The following is a 17,330-nucleotide window of genomic DNA, read 5'->3' on the forward strand; positions in this document are numbered from 1 at the left end:
AAAAAAAATACTGCCACAATTCTCAAAAGTATTTTCTTCCATAAATAATGGAGTCGTTTTCTACTCCTCTGCTTACCCAGGTTCTCGATAGTATAGTAGCGCTGTTTGTAGTCCACTTTGATAGTCTGAGCATGAGGGCTGCCGAGGCCATAGCCGATGGCATAGCCTCTCACCACAATGTTCTGGTTTTCTGGAGGAGTCCAGCTCACTATAATACTAGTAATGAGTGGGCGGACATGGAGAGAACTAGGCACTTCAGGAACACGAGTTTCTGTGTAAGAAAAGAGAAAAGCAAGACATAACTGACCTTAGATTCAAACATAGCTGGTAATGTTTAGCAATTACCCAAACTAAGTTGAGGTTCCTATTTTTCCATGTGTTTCTAAAAGGAGAGGAAGAAGCCAGAGCTGGTGTACAAGAAAGTAGGCACAATTGTAGTACTGTTTAATTGGCCCACGGTTCTGTCTCATTGAGAGTTGGGGGGGGGGGGGGGGAGAAACAATCAGCCAGCTGTCCTAAGCATTAATGCCAAAGTACTGTATTCTACTTGGCTAGGAAACAGGTTATTTAAATGTGACAGTGGAAACTGTAAGTCACAATACTAAATAACTCCTCAGAATGCTACCTGTGACTTTTTTTTTGAAGAGCAGAGTAGAAAAAAGTCAAATAAATTACTTTTCAATTATGTGGCAGGGACAATTTCTCCTGCTTCAACATTCAACAGTGAATGTTATCTTAACGCTAGACTCTCTTTGTTTTTCCCCCGAGATGTCTCTTGTTCTTATGCTACTAGGGATTTAACCATATGGCACTTTGGCATCCTGTTCCAGCAAGACTTTCCTAAAGATTTTTTAAGTGGTGTTCTCAAATAGTAGAAACTGATTTGTTGAATGTCTTGTGGCTATTCTCCCTCATCCCAAATGCAGGTGAGATTGCTCTCCTTTTGGAATACCATACATTCCACTGTAAAAAGAAAGTAAGGTGTTTTAGCCAGGGTTGTTTTCCTTGGAAAATAATTAACAACATAAGAAGATGGTTGAAAATAATGAGGAAGAGTAACTTTTCAATAGGTACGTTTTAAAATGACTGCAGCAGGAACAAACATGAGCTTTTTCAATGTCTTCTAATAATTATTAGTCTTTTATGTCCTAAGCAAATTGCTTCATCTAGAGATTAAATCGCCCCAATCTGTTCTCCAGCTTGATAACTATCACTTAAAAGAAAAATACCTTCTCCATTTCCTTGCAAAATAAACACAGTCATAATTTTGGTAACTGCCTTCGCCCTCATGTCTAGAACCAAATCTCCTGAAGTTGCTTAATCTGCATAAGGAATAAATAAGCTTTTCAAAGAACAAAATTTCAATACTAGGTCACAGTCAGCTACAGAGTTCAAGCAATGGACCTTAAAGAACCGAAATGCTATGGCAGCAATTAGGAGGATTTTTCTCTTTAAAAAAAAAAAATCAGCATCCTGATTTTTACTTTCTTTTTAAAAAAAATTTTTGGGATATTTCATTTTTAAACTACCTAAATTTCCCTATGAGCTAAAAATAATGCTTCTTTAAGAAAAAAAGAAGAGAAAACCACCTAATTGTTGTCTTTATTACTTTCCCAAATCAGTAAGAACTTCAGTATAATAAAGTTTTACAATTTCAAATGAAAAAGAAAATCAACTATTCATCAGTAAATGAATGAAAACTAAGTGCTATGGGGTGGTTTGTTATTGGTTTGGAGAATTTCACATCTAATGTACTATACCAGTGATGGGCAAACTACGGCCACAGGCCAAATGCGGCCCCCTGAAATGTTCTATCCAGCCACTGACATTATTCATAATCTGACAAATGCACTAAGTAGGATCCAATACAATGAAACTTGGAAAGAGTTGCCTTAGGAACAGACTGACAGATGAGCATTTCCTTTCCTTTGGCTCCCTCTTTAAAAAGTTTGCCCAGCACTGTAGTATACAGTACTTTGGTATTTGTGGTTGAGTGTCAAACTTTCCATTTAGTCCCGGTCTCTTTTGTGCAATAACTTGGAATTCTTCAATTTTGTTGAATGCCCATACTTTCCCCTGAAAGTATATGGTTAGTTTCACTGGGTAGTTGATTTGTGGCTGAAGGCCCAGCTCTCTTGCCTTTCTGAATATTGTATTCCAAGTCTTGCGGTCTTTCAGCGTTGAGGCTGCCAGATCCTGTGTGATCCTTATTGGTGCTCCTTGATATTTGAATTGTCTCTTTCTGGCTTCTTGTAAGATTTTTTTCTTTAACTTGAAAGCGCTTCAATTTCGCTATTATATTTCTGGGTGTTGACTTTTCTGGGTCCAGTGTAGAGGGTGTTCTATGGATCCTTTCAATGTCTATATTGCCCTCTTGTTGTAGAACTTCAGGGCAATTTTGCTGAATAATTTCTTTGAGTATGGAGTCCAAGTTTCTATTAATTTCTGCCTTTTCTGGGAGACCAATGATTCTCAAGTTGTCTCTTCTAGACCGGTTTTCTTGGTCTGTCACTCTCTCATTGAGATATTTCATGTTTCCTTCTATTTTTTCAGTCTTTTGACTTTGTTTTATTTGTTCTCGTTGTCTTGAGAGATCATTGCTTTCTAAATGTTCGATTCTAGCCTTTAAGGACTGGTTTTCGGCTTTAATGTTTTGGTTTTCGGCTATAATTTTTTGGTTTTCCTTTTCAATCTGGTCATTTTTGGTCTTCAGTTGTCTTGTCTCACTTTCCAATTACAAAATTCTGCCTTTTAAACTGTTATTTTCTTGCCAGATTTCTTCCATCTTCCTCAGCATTTCATTTTTAAACTCTTCCATAGCTTGTGACCAGCTTTCATTTTTTGGGGGAGGTTTGGGTTTTTGTTTTCCCTCCTCTGTTGTCTGGATTTTCTCTGTGTAGAAGTTGTCCAGTGTTCCAGAGTTTCTCTTGATAGTCTTTTTCTTCTGGACTTCCTTATTGCTGGCCATTGTTAGCCCCGCCCCTTTTCCACTTTGTCTTTGCACTCAAGGTCTGCCTGGGCCTTGCAAGCTCCCGGGGGCTCCGGTCTCCTTGTCCTCAGGGTCAGGCCTCCTGGTAGTTCCCGGTCTGCCCCTCTGCCCGAGGTTCCTTCAGCAGCCTTTGGGGCTGCTTCCACAGCCACGCTCAGGTCTGCACGGGGTCCTCACTGGAGGTCCAAGCCTGGGCTGGAGATCATTATTCAAGCCTAGGGCACTGCCTTTGCCTGTGCTGATGCTCTTAGGGCCCTGCCTTCACCCCCCCAGGAGGTAGAGAAAGTCCGAGGGCTGGAGATCTTTATTGGCACCTGAGGTGATGCCTTCAGCGCTTGGGAAAGGCCATGTTTTAGGGGCCTTTGTCCCGGCCTGAGGCGGTGCCTTCACCCACGTGGACACTCAAGGAAAGTCCATGGGTGCCTCCAGCCACCTGGGGACCCTCCTCTTGCTGCACACAGGTACAAGCCCCGGGGCTGCCAGTGATTATCTGGTTGCCCCAGTCCTGTTTTCACACTTGTGCGTTGGCCCGTTGTGTGAGGTGTGCGGTGGGGGGTGGGGGAGGGGCTTCTTCCTCTTGCGTTTTAGTGAGAGTTGTTTCACCCCTTTATAGCGTGGAAATGCCCCGATTCTGCGTACCTTCAATGCTGCGCCCTGTTGTGGGGTTCCTTCGTTCCTCTGGACTCGTTTTTATTTCCCCTTGAGGGGTTCTGTGTGCTTCGGTCAGGAGAGATCGAGCAGCTGCTCCTTACTCTACCACTGTCTTAACTGGAAGTCCCCAGTATACAGTACTTTGGGAAGTTTTCAAATTAGGGTGCAGGAGACACAGGTTTGAGTTTGAGTCTTGATTTTAACCCTTAGTTGATTCAGTAATTTGGGACAAAGCATAGAATTGCTTCCAGTCCTGGTTCCCTCCTCTGTTAAATGGGGAAAATACCAGGAGCAGTATTTCTCTATTTCACAGGATTGTTATAAGAAAAGTGCTTGATAATGGGGCCTTTTCTCCCCTCTCCATTATTTTTTTTATCCCTGAAATTCCAATCATATGTTACTATTAGTAGTAACTGAAAACATTTAAGTGAATATACTTTACACATGTCCTTAAGTGTTAAAAGTCTGAATAAATTTAGAACCTGTACTTTACACATGAGGAAACTGAGGTTCAGGTATGAAGTGAATTTCTAATAGCAGTTGGCGAGACCAGAACTTGACTACTGCTCAGACTCTACCCACTGCACCACAAAGCTTCTTGGGCATGCATGTGCTCCTTTAGGCAGCACGCACCCCCATTTATGAATCTTAGGTCATTAGACTGGGATGGAACCTCAGACATCATCTGGCCCAGGGGACACATTTTACAGATCGAAGCTCAGGGGGCTTTAATGGACTTGTCTGAGGTTACAAAGTCCAGAGTACATAGACAAGACGCATGTGTTTTTCCACAAATTCATGGAACCTAAGTGTTAGGGAGGAAGGGAATTTGGAACTAAGGAAAGGATATAATGGGATCAGATGCAACTTTCCAAACACATGCTCACCCGTTCCCTTGGCTCATAGCTGTTCTCAAGTACAGCAGGTTTATTTATGCTTGTTTTTCTGGAATATACATCAAAACAACAAAACTGTAGAATATATACTCCTATAGCTCTGTTGAACAAAGATTTTCAAAAATCACTGTCAAAAGATACCCAGTGATTTGTTTGTTCCTTAATTTGGCTCTGGAATGGAGGCGCCCAAACCATGTTAACCCCTTCATTAACCCTTACCATCGAGGTCACTTTCAAATGTTTCTGCAGACATCCAATCCGTAGCTGGTCCTGTTCCATTGACTGTAAGCGCAGCCACTCGGAAGTTGTACTCAGTACCTCGATCAAGACCTATTAGGAAAGCAGACAACATATGTAGGAAAAACTGTAGGAGTGGAAACACAGAAGAAAAACAACCGCTGGAACACATGGGTTGATGCAGACATGATTGGGGATGTAGACTCTAAATGACCACACCAATGCAACTATCAATAATATGGAAATAAGTCTTGATTGATGACACATGTTAAACCAGTGGAAATGTGCGTTGGATATGGGGGTGGGGGTGAAGGGGAAAGTAAAACCATGAATCATGGAACCATGGAAAATTTTTCTAAAAAAATAAAATATTTAAATCTAAAAAAAAACATATGTAGGAAAGAGCGTCAAGAAAGACCAAATGGATGAACAATTTCTCATTCTAAGTTTGTATTTTATATGTAAACTTAGTTTGACAGCAAAGATTTTACTAACATTTCACTATTATTCAGATTAAAATTTTTTGGAAAGGGAAATCTTAATGAGAACAAACAGCCTAATAATTTCTAATTATAAAAGCAGTTATTTTATATGTAAACTTAGTGGGATGGTAAGACCTTGTCATAACTCACTCAATACGAAGACGCAGAGGATACTGCTGTCTTGACAAAGTCCAGGTCAAAGTTAAGTCATTCTGATGCACCATGGGCAGAATTTGTAATTGGCTCTTAGTAGAGCACACAACTAATTTTTCTAGCACTCAGTAGGACTCTAGAGATTCACTTTCTTTTTGAGTAAGGAAACTAAAAGCCCAGAGGGCATAGGGACTTCCCTCAAGTCACAGAGTGGCTAAATGAGTGATTCAATCAGAACTCAATCAGAATCAAGCTGGCTCCAGAAAGCCAGAGCTAGAATAAACAGAACAGGATTATTTCCTTTCTGGTTCCCTACATTCTCTGCCAAATGTATTTTTCCTAGTCCACTTGGCATGCCTGAAGGTACCTGGAATAAATCAATATTCCCTAAGAACAAAGCTTGGTTCTCTCCAGCCACCCCCTCCCCGCAATGTATTTCTTGCTTTCACTCTCTCTCTTCCCTAATTCCAGGCAGCTGTCTGAACTTCTCCCTGGAATAGCTGAGGGATGCTATAGACAAGAATGACCTAAGACCGGGGCAGAAGAGGCAGAACTAGGCTCTGAACCTAGATGCTTGTCGCTTGAAATCCAGAATATGATGGCCATGTTCAGCTGAACAAGTGCTAGAGAGAGAGCCAGGACAGCTGAGTTCTAACTCTGGCTCCACTCCTCATCTGCTTTGTCATCATCTCCTTGCATATGGAAGAAAACAGGATCCAACTGGATGATCTCCATGTGTCCTTCTGGCTCTAAAATGCTATTTTAGGAAGTTCACCTTTTAGAAACAACTGCATAAAATATCTGCTTCAGAATAGCTATGTTCTGTCTTACAAGTAAGTATATCTGACTACCAAGATTATTCTAGTATTAAAATGATCAGATTTTTAAAATGCAAATCCATAAGTTATTTCAAATAAGGAATACTGAATACTTTTAATTTACAACTACAAAGCCAAAATGTTGAGGAGACAGGACTAACTTGTTAATTGGCAGTGCCCCTGGAAAGAGCCCAGGATTAGGGAGGTGACCTGGATTTCACATTGGGAGATCTTGGGAAAATCACTTTGTTTCTGGAATTAGTTTCCTTAGTTGAAATGAGGAGACTGGATTAAATGATCTTTACGGTTCCTTTCTAAATCTAAATCTCATAAGTCTGAGAAATTCAGCACACTTCTACATTAGTGACATCCCCTACCACATTCCTTTTTATTTGATCCTCAATGATCCTTATCTAGATTTTGGCCTCTTCAGTTTTGGTTAGCTATACAATTGTCCTTTTTAAATACGGATCCTTTTAAAATGAAAACATTTTTTTTGAAAATACATTTTTATTGATTTGAAAAAATATTTGCATCAATTACATTTCCCAGAACTTACTATATGTTAAGCACTGGGGATATAAATACAAAAGCAAAGTTGTTTATCCTCAAGGCAGTGGTGGACAGGGAGGGCACTTTGGTACAGAATGTTATCTGGATGGTGAGTGGGGCTGTATAAAATATACCTGGAATGCATATTGCTAGGAACAATGGTACCATTTGTTTGCTCATGGTCCCAAGAAGAGAGCTGGGGAGGAAAAAAAAGAAGGGTGGCCCAAAGAGAGGCAAGGTTGCTCTCAAGGTGGCTGGGAAGTAGGGACTGAAGTGAAGTCTACTTCACTTCAGTGAAGTCACGGATCTACTTGAAATATCTTGGGCCAAATAAATCTGTCAGTCATGGGGATGATGGGACCCCAAGGCCAACATTCCAGAGACAAAAGAATTAGAACCTCTAGGGCACAGTTTGTGGTCCAGGTAGTAAAGCTGCTGGTGATAAGATGGCTTCCACTGGCTTACTCTAGACAAGTCTTAGCCCATCAAGGCTCACAAATCCCTAGATAAGATTTGTATTTCATGGCACCAACATTCCCTTTGGGGCCATTCCTGTGACCTTTATAAAGAGTTACCACTTGCTAAATTTCTACCACTCAGAGGTCCTTCTTGCAGCCTTCACACACAGGTTTGGATTATTATCTGCTTATTGGTGAATGCTTTCATCTTTAATTTTCTCCTGATGCATTTATTTCATTCTTTCAAGAAACAACTCATTCTTCATGACAATATGGAAAGTAAAGAAGCATTCTTCTACTTCTCCAGCTGACATCAATGTGTGTTCTGGATTCAGGTACTCACCAAATGGTTTTGGAAGACACCCAATCAGCCTATGCAAACCCATTGAACATTCTTTGTTGGATGGACCACTGCAATAGTCTCCTAATTGGGCTTTCTACCTCAAATCTTTGTTTCAATCCATCATCCATATGGCTGCCAAAATTACATTCCTAAAGCAAAGATCTGACCATGTTATATTTCTTGGCTGAATAAACTCCATGGTTTCCTAATGCCTCCCAAGAGAGAAATCACTTATAATAATAAACAAAAGAGAAAAGAAAAAAATGTTTTACATATAAAAAAGTTTGATATACTATTTAGTATTTCATATCGATAACTTCTGTGAAAGAGCACAGGGAAGTGTCTTCCCATGTCTAAGGTCAAATTTGGTGAATATAATTTTGCATCATCCAGATTAAAATTTAGTTATAAAGACTGGAATATAGCCATTGTAGTCCTACCTCCTGTAACTTAGATCAATACAATGAAATCTTATTATTCTCCACTTGTATGGTTAATTATATTACAGAAGAAAGTCTTATTAAAAGGAAGAAAATAATTTGGAAGAAAATATCTGAGTGGTTGATAATTAGCCGTAAAGATTAGATAAATGTCCAGAGTCCCTTATGAGGATCCTTTGACAGAAGTCCTTCTCACTCTATGTAGGATGGCCCTGGCCAAGGCTTCCTTGCTGGGAAGAGTGGTCTTTTTGTTTCTTATTCTTTCTCTCCAACTTGCTGATAACCTACAAGGTACTTTCAGTTCCACAGAATGGCTAGGTGCTCAACAAACCTGATGAAGAGTCTTGAGTGGTCTTTGATTTTCTTTATCATGTTTGTCCAAGACAAGAAGGGAGCAAAATCTCCCAGCTCCCATTCTTCCCTAGTTAACCCTCTCCTTGCCTGAAGGATTCCTCTCTTCTCCACACTCCAGGCTCTTTTAGCACCACAGATACATCTTCCAGCAGACTCACTATTCTTTTCCCATTTACTCATTTGAAAGATGGACTAGGAAGAAATCCCAGCCTTCATTATGCCACATGTGGCAAACCTGTAAAGGGCTTTGGGGCAAATATTTCCTTGCTATGGAAGAGGGGTCTAAGGACATTTCTACTTTCTGGGGAATTAGCTAAAGCTATGTTAACTTGGCTGAATCAAAAGAATCTCCCAGGTTTTGTCTGAGAAATGGGTGAGAAGGTCCAGAAGAGACACTAGGGACCAAAGAGAAAAATAGTATTTGGGCTTAGGTTTATTGGAGCAGAAGACAGGTTCAGGGGGTTCTTTTTTAAAAAAAAATAATGTATTGGCTCCAAGACAGAAGGTAAGGGTTTAAAAAAAAAAGAGTACTGTATTGTCAAATAATTTTGGAAGGACAAAAGAAAATGGAATCATTTAAGCTATTTGCATAAGCCAATTAAAGCAATAACACATTAAAAAACTATCATGTTTTCATTCTTGTTTCCAAAATACTAAGAGCTTTACCCTCAATTATCTGGAAGAGCTGTGTTCCTCCCACACTCTCGGTAACATCACTCTTTCGAGAGGATTTCCGGTAACGAATCTTGTAGCCAGTAATTTGCCCATTTTGTGAGCCTACTGGAGGGGGTTGCCAGTGAATCACAATACTCTGGAGGAGATAAGATTGGGAAGAAAAGGTGAGCTATAACAGAGGCCTAAAACTAGTAGACCTAAAAACTGTTGCATGTGAGCAGTTTGGGAGGAATTTGACAGCATTACAGTCAATTGACAATTATTGATAAATCAATTAAAATCTGAGATTCTGGAAAGACCTTACATTTACATGGCACTTAATGGTTATAAACTTTTTGAGGAGGACTGTTTCATTCCTTGTATTGTGTTCTCAGTGCCTAGCCCAAAGTAGAGACTTAACTATTTGGGTCTTACAATGACCCTATGAGGTAGGCAGAATAGGCACCCCTGTTTTTACAGAGAAGGGAATGGAAGTTCAGAAAGGCTGCCCTGTCCATGGTGACTTGACTCAAGTGAGATGTAAGTAGTGAAGCCAGTGTTGAATCACAGACACTAAATTTAGACCTCTTAACTCCAAATTACCCCATGCTATGATGACACCTCATAGGTATATATTTTTTGGATCAGAGGCTTAGATAGAGCTCAATAAAAATGGAAAGTCTGGCATGTACAGTTTTACCTTGGAATTTCTCACTTCTAAAGACAGGTTCTGTGGAGCAGCACTGGGAACTGAAAATGTGAAATAAAAAGGAAAAGGTTAGATCTCCAATTACCTCCCAGGACACCTGGTTCACTATATTTCATATGCAGACTATACCGAATGAACCCACCAGGAATGCCATTTATCAACAAGAGTCCTTCAATTCCATGTGGCTCTTTAGTTCCTACTGGCGAATTTCCCTAAGTCAGTTAGTATTGCTTCCTTTAAGGCAGGCATCTAGAAGTTGGAGTACTTAGGTTTAACAATGTTGCCACCATTCAAAATTATTTCTGAAACTTTTTTTCTTGGTCTTTGAAAATTGTGGCACTTTTTGGCCTGTCCTCAGTGACTGCAAATATTTAACTGCTGGGAATGGATTTGATTTTTATAAATAGATAAGGATTATAAAAAAAAAAACCAGTTGTGACAACAAAATGATGCAACCAATTTTTGGATATGATTTGTACACTGACTCTGAAGAAAGTTCTCAAAAGAGTTCCAGAAATGTTTTCCAGCCCAAGTTCCAGCCAAGTATGACTGGGGCACATGGCAACATCCTTGTCTTTTCTCCATTAAAATCAATAGATGAAAATCCGGGATGAGGAAGGTACTAAAAAATATTAGCCAATCTCATCATTAATGAAGTATTTACCAATGAGATGTCATGTGCTGTCTCGGGGAGAAATGAATAATGAGCTTCCAAAATTGTAATGATGTTAAAATAATTTGTCTTTGATCATTGAGAGAGATCCTTGACCATAATTTATTGATTATTACTAGCCTAATCAACAATTGATTTTTCTTCCCTGGAACCCAGTCTCTAAGAATATTTGTCACATGACAAGAACCGCCTGAACAGCCAAAGTACTATTTTCTTCTCTCATCCAATCACAAAACTCCATCCCTCTCACCAAAGCAATCAGTGCTATTGCTTACAACATGAATTCTCATTTATTTCTACATTTGTGACTCTGGAGCTTGTCATCAAGTTACCCAGCAGAAGCATGCATAACTTTCATGTGTTTAATGTGTACTAATTTTTTTATCACAGTCACTGACACTGCTCATGGCTAATGCTCTTTGTGAGCTCTCCCAGCACTTAGAATATTCTGTACCTGTACTTCTCTGGGCACATACCATTATGCTCAAATTCCTCCCTGACAAGTAAGTCAACTGCTCTTCAAGCTTTCCCTCTGCCTCACTCTTTCTAAAACTATTCTTCATTCTTCCTTTGGTATTGAGTCCCACAATCTATTCCTGCTCTCCCAGGCTCTACTGTCTTTGCTCTGGCCTCACTTCCTTCCCTTCACAATCTTGACTCTAAGCGTGACCACTTTAACCACATTATCACTTTGACTCCTTTGATCCCCTCTCTTGTCATCAGTCATACCTTGCCAAACTCCAAAGAGTTTTACCCAATATATGCCTCATCTTTTCCTTTTCTCATGGTGTTTTGCACCACAAAAACTGCTTTCCTATACATTTATGCTATCTAATTTCAAAAGGGACCCATCAGATACAAAGAAAACTTTTATTCTTCCCTATGTACCACTCATCATCTGGTTTTACAAAATGGTTCCTTTCTCTAAACCTTTTGTTACTTCCCATCTATTTATTTTCAGCAGAGGATCTCATCTTCTACTTTTGCTTTAAAAAAAAAAAGATGCAATCTGTCTCTAGGTCTCTCTTCTTCCCTATTTCATGCTCTTAAATTCCTCTATATCTTCCCCAATCCTGTCCTTTATACCAGTCTCTGAGAAGAGGTACTTCTTCCTCCCTGACAAAACCAGCTCCTTCATTTGTGCTTATAATACCATTCCCTAATCTATTTCAATGGCCTGCCCCTTTGATTATTTCCTCTCTTCCTTAAATCTTCATTTTTTCCCTTACGTATCTAGTTCCATCCCCACTAGGTACCAACATACCCAGTTTTCCCCATAGCTTAAAATCCTCTTTTGCCCTTGCTGTCCTCTTAAGCTTTAAACTTATATCACTTTTGCTTTTCAAAGTTGAACTTCTATTAAGGGTTATCTTTGTGTCTACTTCTTCACCTTTCATTATTCTCAGCCCCTTGGAAGTTGGACTCTGATCACACTATTCATCTTACACAGGTCTCCCCAAGTTTACCTATTATCTCCACTATCATATTTGAACTCTCTGAAGCTTCTGAAATTGTTTTTGTGGCACTTCTCTCTCTTGGCTTTTCTCCTACCAATCTGATTGCTATTTCATTTCCCTGCTCCCATCCAATAGGAATGGGCATCCCAGAGGCATTTGTTCATTTCCCATGTTCTCCCCACTCATGATCTCACCAAATCTCATGGTTTAAACTATGCAGATGATTCGGAAATGTATATGAAGAGTGTTACAGACATGTCTATCTCAATTTTTCTTTTAAATTCTAGTCCTATATTAATAATTGCCTAATGAACAGCTCTATTTGAATACTCCAAAAGCACATCGAAACAACAGATCCAAAATGGAATTCATTGTATAAAGTTTTTGAAAAATTTTAGTGGTTTTAAGCTTTAACAACTCAGAGAAATATAAGTGCTAAAAACTTCAAAAGCTATCATATTAAAGCTTTATTGCTTAACTTTATTTTGTACTTATTTTGTTTTATGAATTTTGAAAAATAATTTTTATTGATTAACCCTTTCATTATACACTGCATGAGCAACAGTTTCTGGATGACATTTCCTCAGAGTGGTGGATGACTAGTGTTGGTCCTCTTACTTGGCCAGTTTGGTCTCTGATTTATCTCCATTAAACCTTTCCTTGCAAAGTCATGTCTGTTGTGTATGCATCCAGATCTTGTTCTATGAATTAAAGGTAAAATCCTTTCATTCACTGAGTTTTCAGCTCATGAAAGTGTTTTACAAATTTCAAAAATCAACCAGAGTGATGTATAGAACAAGAAGGTGAATCTGCTGAATTTTAATTAGGAATGGCAATATTTAAAAATTTAAGCAATTAGCCCTTCCAATTAAAAAGTGTGTGCTATTTGTAAAAAGTTATTAAAGGTTACACATGCACTAAGACTTTTGGGACATGCTGCATTTTCCCTCCCAAACTAAGGCAACTACCACTTAGCTCCCTCAGCTTTTGTTTTTTGCTCCTTCCAAGTCTTGTTGAATCTACTTTCACATCATATCTCACATCCATCTCCTCTACACTCAAGATCCACAATGCCCTAGCTCCAGGCTTCATTGCTCTCCACTTGGAATCTTGCAATAGTCTCCTTCATGGTCTCCCTGCTTCCAGTCTTTCCCCTTTCTGATCAATCTGCTACATGACCATCAGCAAAGCTCTAGATCACAGATTCCTGACCACAATACTCCCTTATCAAAGACTTACCATTACTTCCAGGATAAAACACAAAATCTCTAGTGTGGAATTTAAAGTCTCCCACCTTTGTATCCCACCTATCTTTCTGGACTGATTTTTCATTATTTCCCTTCTTGGACACTACATTCTAGCCAATTGGATCTGCTAGTGTTTCTAGTATGTGGAATTTCATCTTTAGGCCTGTTCCTTTGCCCATGTGGTCCCCAGTTGTGGGATACCTGCTCTTCTTACTTATGTGTTCCATAATACCAGTTTCTGCCTAGGACAGTTCATGTGTCATCTCCTACACAAACAAAGCCTTTCCTGACTCTCCCCTCAAATATGTCAGTACTGTTAAAGAATGGCTTTATTTAACCTTATATATAACTTGTTATTTAATACTGTGAACACAGAATCCTTCAGGAGAATGTAAGCATCCTGAGAACAGGCAGAGTTCTATTTTGTCTTTATATTCAAAGGATCAGAGCCTAAGAACTGGAAAGGATCTCAGAGGTAGTCTAGTCTAATGCTCTTCTTATAGGACAGAGAACGAAATAGTACCCAAGGTTACATAGAGAGCAAGATCAGAGGTAAAGCCAGACCCCAGATTCTCTACCTTCAGAACTAGAGCTCTTTCCCCTGGACCATACTCCTCTAGCACCAAGTCCAGGACTGCAAAGAGTCAGTACTTAACAAATTTTGTTGGCTTAAATTGACTATACTTAAAGTGTACAGAACAGTTCTCTATGGAGAACTAGCTCCAAGGTCCTACAGCTTAAGTAAGATGGGCAAGATTCAAGTGGGAGTCTTTGTGGACTCCCAGGTCAGCAGGTAGGAGGTCCACAAAGTTGCTACTCAGAGACAACATTCCTGCCTCAACTAAGCTTAGAACTGTGTACTTAGGAGGCACTTGGTAAATGTCTGCTGGGCTGAACTAGAGTCCCCAGCACAATCCAGCTTTCATTGAGACTGAGTTTGACTAACAGGAAATGGGAAGCTCCTTCCATAACATTAATTCCAGATGTTTATGCTGAAATGTATATATTGCATGGATGAGTTTGGTGAAGGCTATATTTCAGAGCCTGCACTTAAGACATTTATATACACACATGCATTGATATAATACAAAATATTTTGCTCAGAAGCTAAGAAATAACCCTCAAGTTTTTAAAGGGCCCATATATAAACATGATTATTCCTCCTTCTCCTCCCCTCTCTCTGTCTCTGTCTCTGTCTCTCTCTCTCCCCCTCTCTCTCTTTCTCAGCAATTGGGTGCAACTGTCATTTTGATGGGAAAGCAGTCATAAATGATGAGTGTCATTTCCTGAAGAAAATCTCATCCAGGTTCCATCAGCGTGCAAAGTTGAGTGTTGGGCAAAATGTATAGCTCTATGTTCACTAAAGGGCCAATCTTAGAGCAGTCACAGTCTGTGACAAACAATTAGAGCGCTTAGAAAAAACACATACAAAAAAGCCAAGGAAATGCATAACTTACCATCTGAAAGTGTTCGGACAACAACATCTTGTGTGGAGACTCCAGGACCATGTTTATTATAAGCTACCACTCGGAAACTATACTCTGTGTACTTTTTCAACCCATTAATAGTGTAGGAACGGCTTCCAACATCAACATCCTGTTCATAAAGGAAAATGTCTCATATATATCAAGCCAAAATAAACATTACACTTAAATAAATCTCCTAGGCAAAGCATGTTAACTATGTTTTGTGTGGTGAGGCATTGATTTCTCTTCTTATATTAAAATACCGATAATAGATTGTAGAGTATCAATGATGAACATTAGAAATAATGCTTCAAGTTTAACAACAGTTTGTGATTGGTGAGAAATTAAAGATTAAAAAGTAGTAAACATGGGTAGCTGGGTGGGCAAGTCACAACCCCAATTGCCTGGCCCTTATTTCTCTCCTGCCTAGGAACCAATACTTTGTAATGATTCTAAAACACAAGCTAAGAGTTTTAGGGAAAAAAAATTATTAGACAGAGAAAGATTCTCTTTCTATATGGGTTCTCTACTTTTTATTATTACTGTTCATCAGTGTGAAACCATATCATTCCTGGACATTTTTTTTTAAATAAGCTGCCACCCAATTAAATGTTCAAATGTTCAATGTGTGGTATGTTCTTCATTGCCCTTATTTCAAGGAATCAATTTAGAGGAGCTATATCATACCTGTTCATTGTCTGCTCCCTTTTCCATGTAGTATAACTTGTAATTTTGAATTTCCCCATTGCCATACAAAGGTGTTTCCCATGTGATAGTGATCGAGGTAGGTGAACTAGCATATGCTCGGATGTTAGGTGCTGGACCTGGGAGTTGAACTGAAATAAAAGTAGCAAGAAATGGGGGGGGGGGTGAATTAATTGAATTCACTAATTAATTTTTCTGTCAGGAATAAGGCTTATGTCAAAAAACAAAGGGAATAAAAAATTCGGAAAGCAATTGGCCTGCCTAAAGTTTGATTAGCTAGTCAACGAAGTTCTTTTGTTAACATAGTTTATTTTCCCAATTATATGTAAGAACAATTTTCCACATAATATTTTCTGAAGTTAAAAGATCCAAATTATCTCTTTCCCTCTTCCTGGAGCTAGTAAGCAATTTGATCTGGGTTATACATATATTATCATACAAAACACATTTTCATATTGGTCATCATAAGAAAATCTTCATAGAAAATCAAAACTTCAAAATAAAAACACAAATAAACTAAAGAGAAAAATAATCAACCATATTCTCAACTCGACTACCTTATTATCCATTGCACTGCTCATAATACCAATCCTTTACAACCTATTATTCCCTCATAAAACAAAATACTTTCCATCTCATTGCAAAAACATAATTATACTAGCCTTCTTTACCAGCCTCTTTCCTCTTCTCACCTTTATCTATAATGGCCAAGAATCAATTATCACCAACTGACACTGATTCTTAATCCACATATTCTCTATCTCAATAAGCTTTAAAATTGATTTCTTTTCCATTATTTTCATCCTCATCGCCCTGTTTGTAACCTGATCAATCTTAGAATTCTCACTGTGATACATACATTCCGATCCTTGTATCACCCGATTTTTCAAATATCTGACTACCTTCTTATTAACAATAATTATCTCAGTCTCAGCCAACAACTTATTCCAACGCTTTATCGGCTGGGAAGGTGTAGGAATTCATCTTTTATACTCATCAGATGATGGTACAGACGCACAGACGCCAATACCGCAGCTCTTCAAGCCATCCTGTACAACCGTATTGGCGATATTGGGTTTATGATAACAATAGTCTGACTTATATTAAACAACAACTCATGAGATCTACAACATATTTTCTCCACTTATAGCGGCACGATCACACTATTAGACTTAATTGTTGCTGCAACCAGAAAGTCCGCTTTGATCTATACTTCAACAATTTTTTTCCTGGAGGTGGACAGCATTCTTTGTCAAAAATCCTTCAGAACTGTCCTGGATCATTCTATTGCTGAGAGGAGCTAAGTATTTCACAATTGATCATTGTATAATATGGCTGTTACTATATACAATATTCTCTTGGTTCTGCTTATTTCTCTCTGCATCAGTTCATGTAGGTCTTTCTACCTTTTCTGAAATCACCCTGTTCATCATTTCTTACAGCAGAGAAGTATTCCATCACCATCATATACTATAGTTTTTTCAGCCATTCCCCAACTGATGGATAGCCCCTCAATTTCTAATTCTTTGCCACTACAAAAAGAGCCAACATAAATATTTTTGTATAAATAGGTCCCGTCCTCATTTTTTAATCTCTTTGGTATATAGACCTAGTGGTGGTATTATAAGATCGAAGGGTATGCATAGTTCCAAATTGCCCTCAAGAATAGTTGCATCAGTTCAGGTCCACTGGCAATGCATTAGTGTCTCAATTTTGCCATATCCCGTCAAACACTGAAGTTCTTTCTAATTACAAATCTATGATCCTAAGTGTAACTTTTTTTTTTTTAAGGGGAAGTAGGCTAAGTATTTTCTTTTGGTAGCAAATGATGAGAATTATGATGATAGAAATATGTTATAGTTCAATGATGGGCAAACTTTTTAAAGAGGGGCCAAAGGAAAGGAAATGCTCATCTGTCAGTCTGTTTCTAAGGCAACTCTTTCCAAATTTCATTGTACTGTATCCTACTCATTGTGTTCATCAGATTAGAAATAATGTCATGCGGCCGGATAGAATATTTCAGGAGGTCGCATCTGGCCCGCAGGT

General features: G+C 38.8%; 1 protein-coding gene across 1 annotated transcript in view; it reads right to left on the reverse strand.

The window, feature by feature from the left end:
* The window catches only part of NEO1 (neogenin 1), a 199,360-nt gene that overhangs the window by 56,642 nt on the left and 125,388 nt on the right, over positions 1–17,330 (reverse strand). The window contains exons 9-14 of the mRNA XM_044660264.1: positions 15,267–15,415; positions 14,571–14,709; positions 9,728–9,777; positions 9,040–9,184; positions 4,756–4,866; positions 77–271 (exon numbers count right to left, since the gene is read on the reverse strand). Coding sequence (XP_044516199.1) covers positions 77–271; positions 4,756–4,866; positions 9,040–9,184; positions 9,728–9,777; positions 14,571–14,709; positions 15,267–15,415 — 789 coding nt within the window. The remainder of the gene's footprint in view (positions 1–76; positions 272–4,755; positions 4,867–9,039; positions 9,185–9,727; positions 9,778–14,570; positions 14,710–15,266; positions 15,416–17,330) is intronic.

The sequence above is a fragment of the Gracilinanus agilis genome, chromosome 2, assembly GCF_016433145.1.
Source record: "Gracilinanus agilis isolate LMUSP501 chromosome 2, AgileGrace, whole genome shotgun sequence".
Lineage (NCBI taxonomy): Eukaryota > Metazoa > Chordata > Mammalia > Didelphimorphia > Didelphidae > Gracilinanus > Gracilinanus agilis.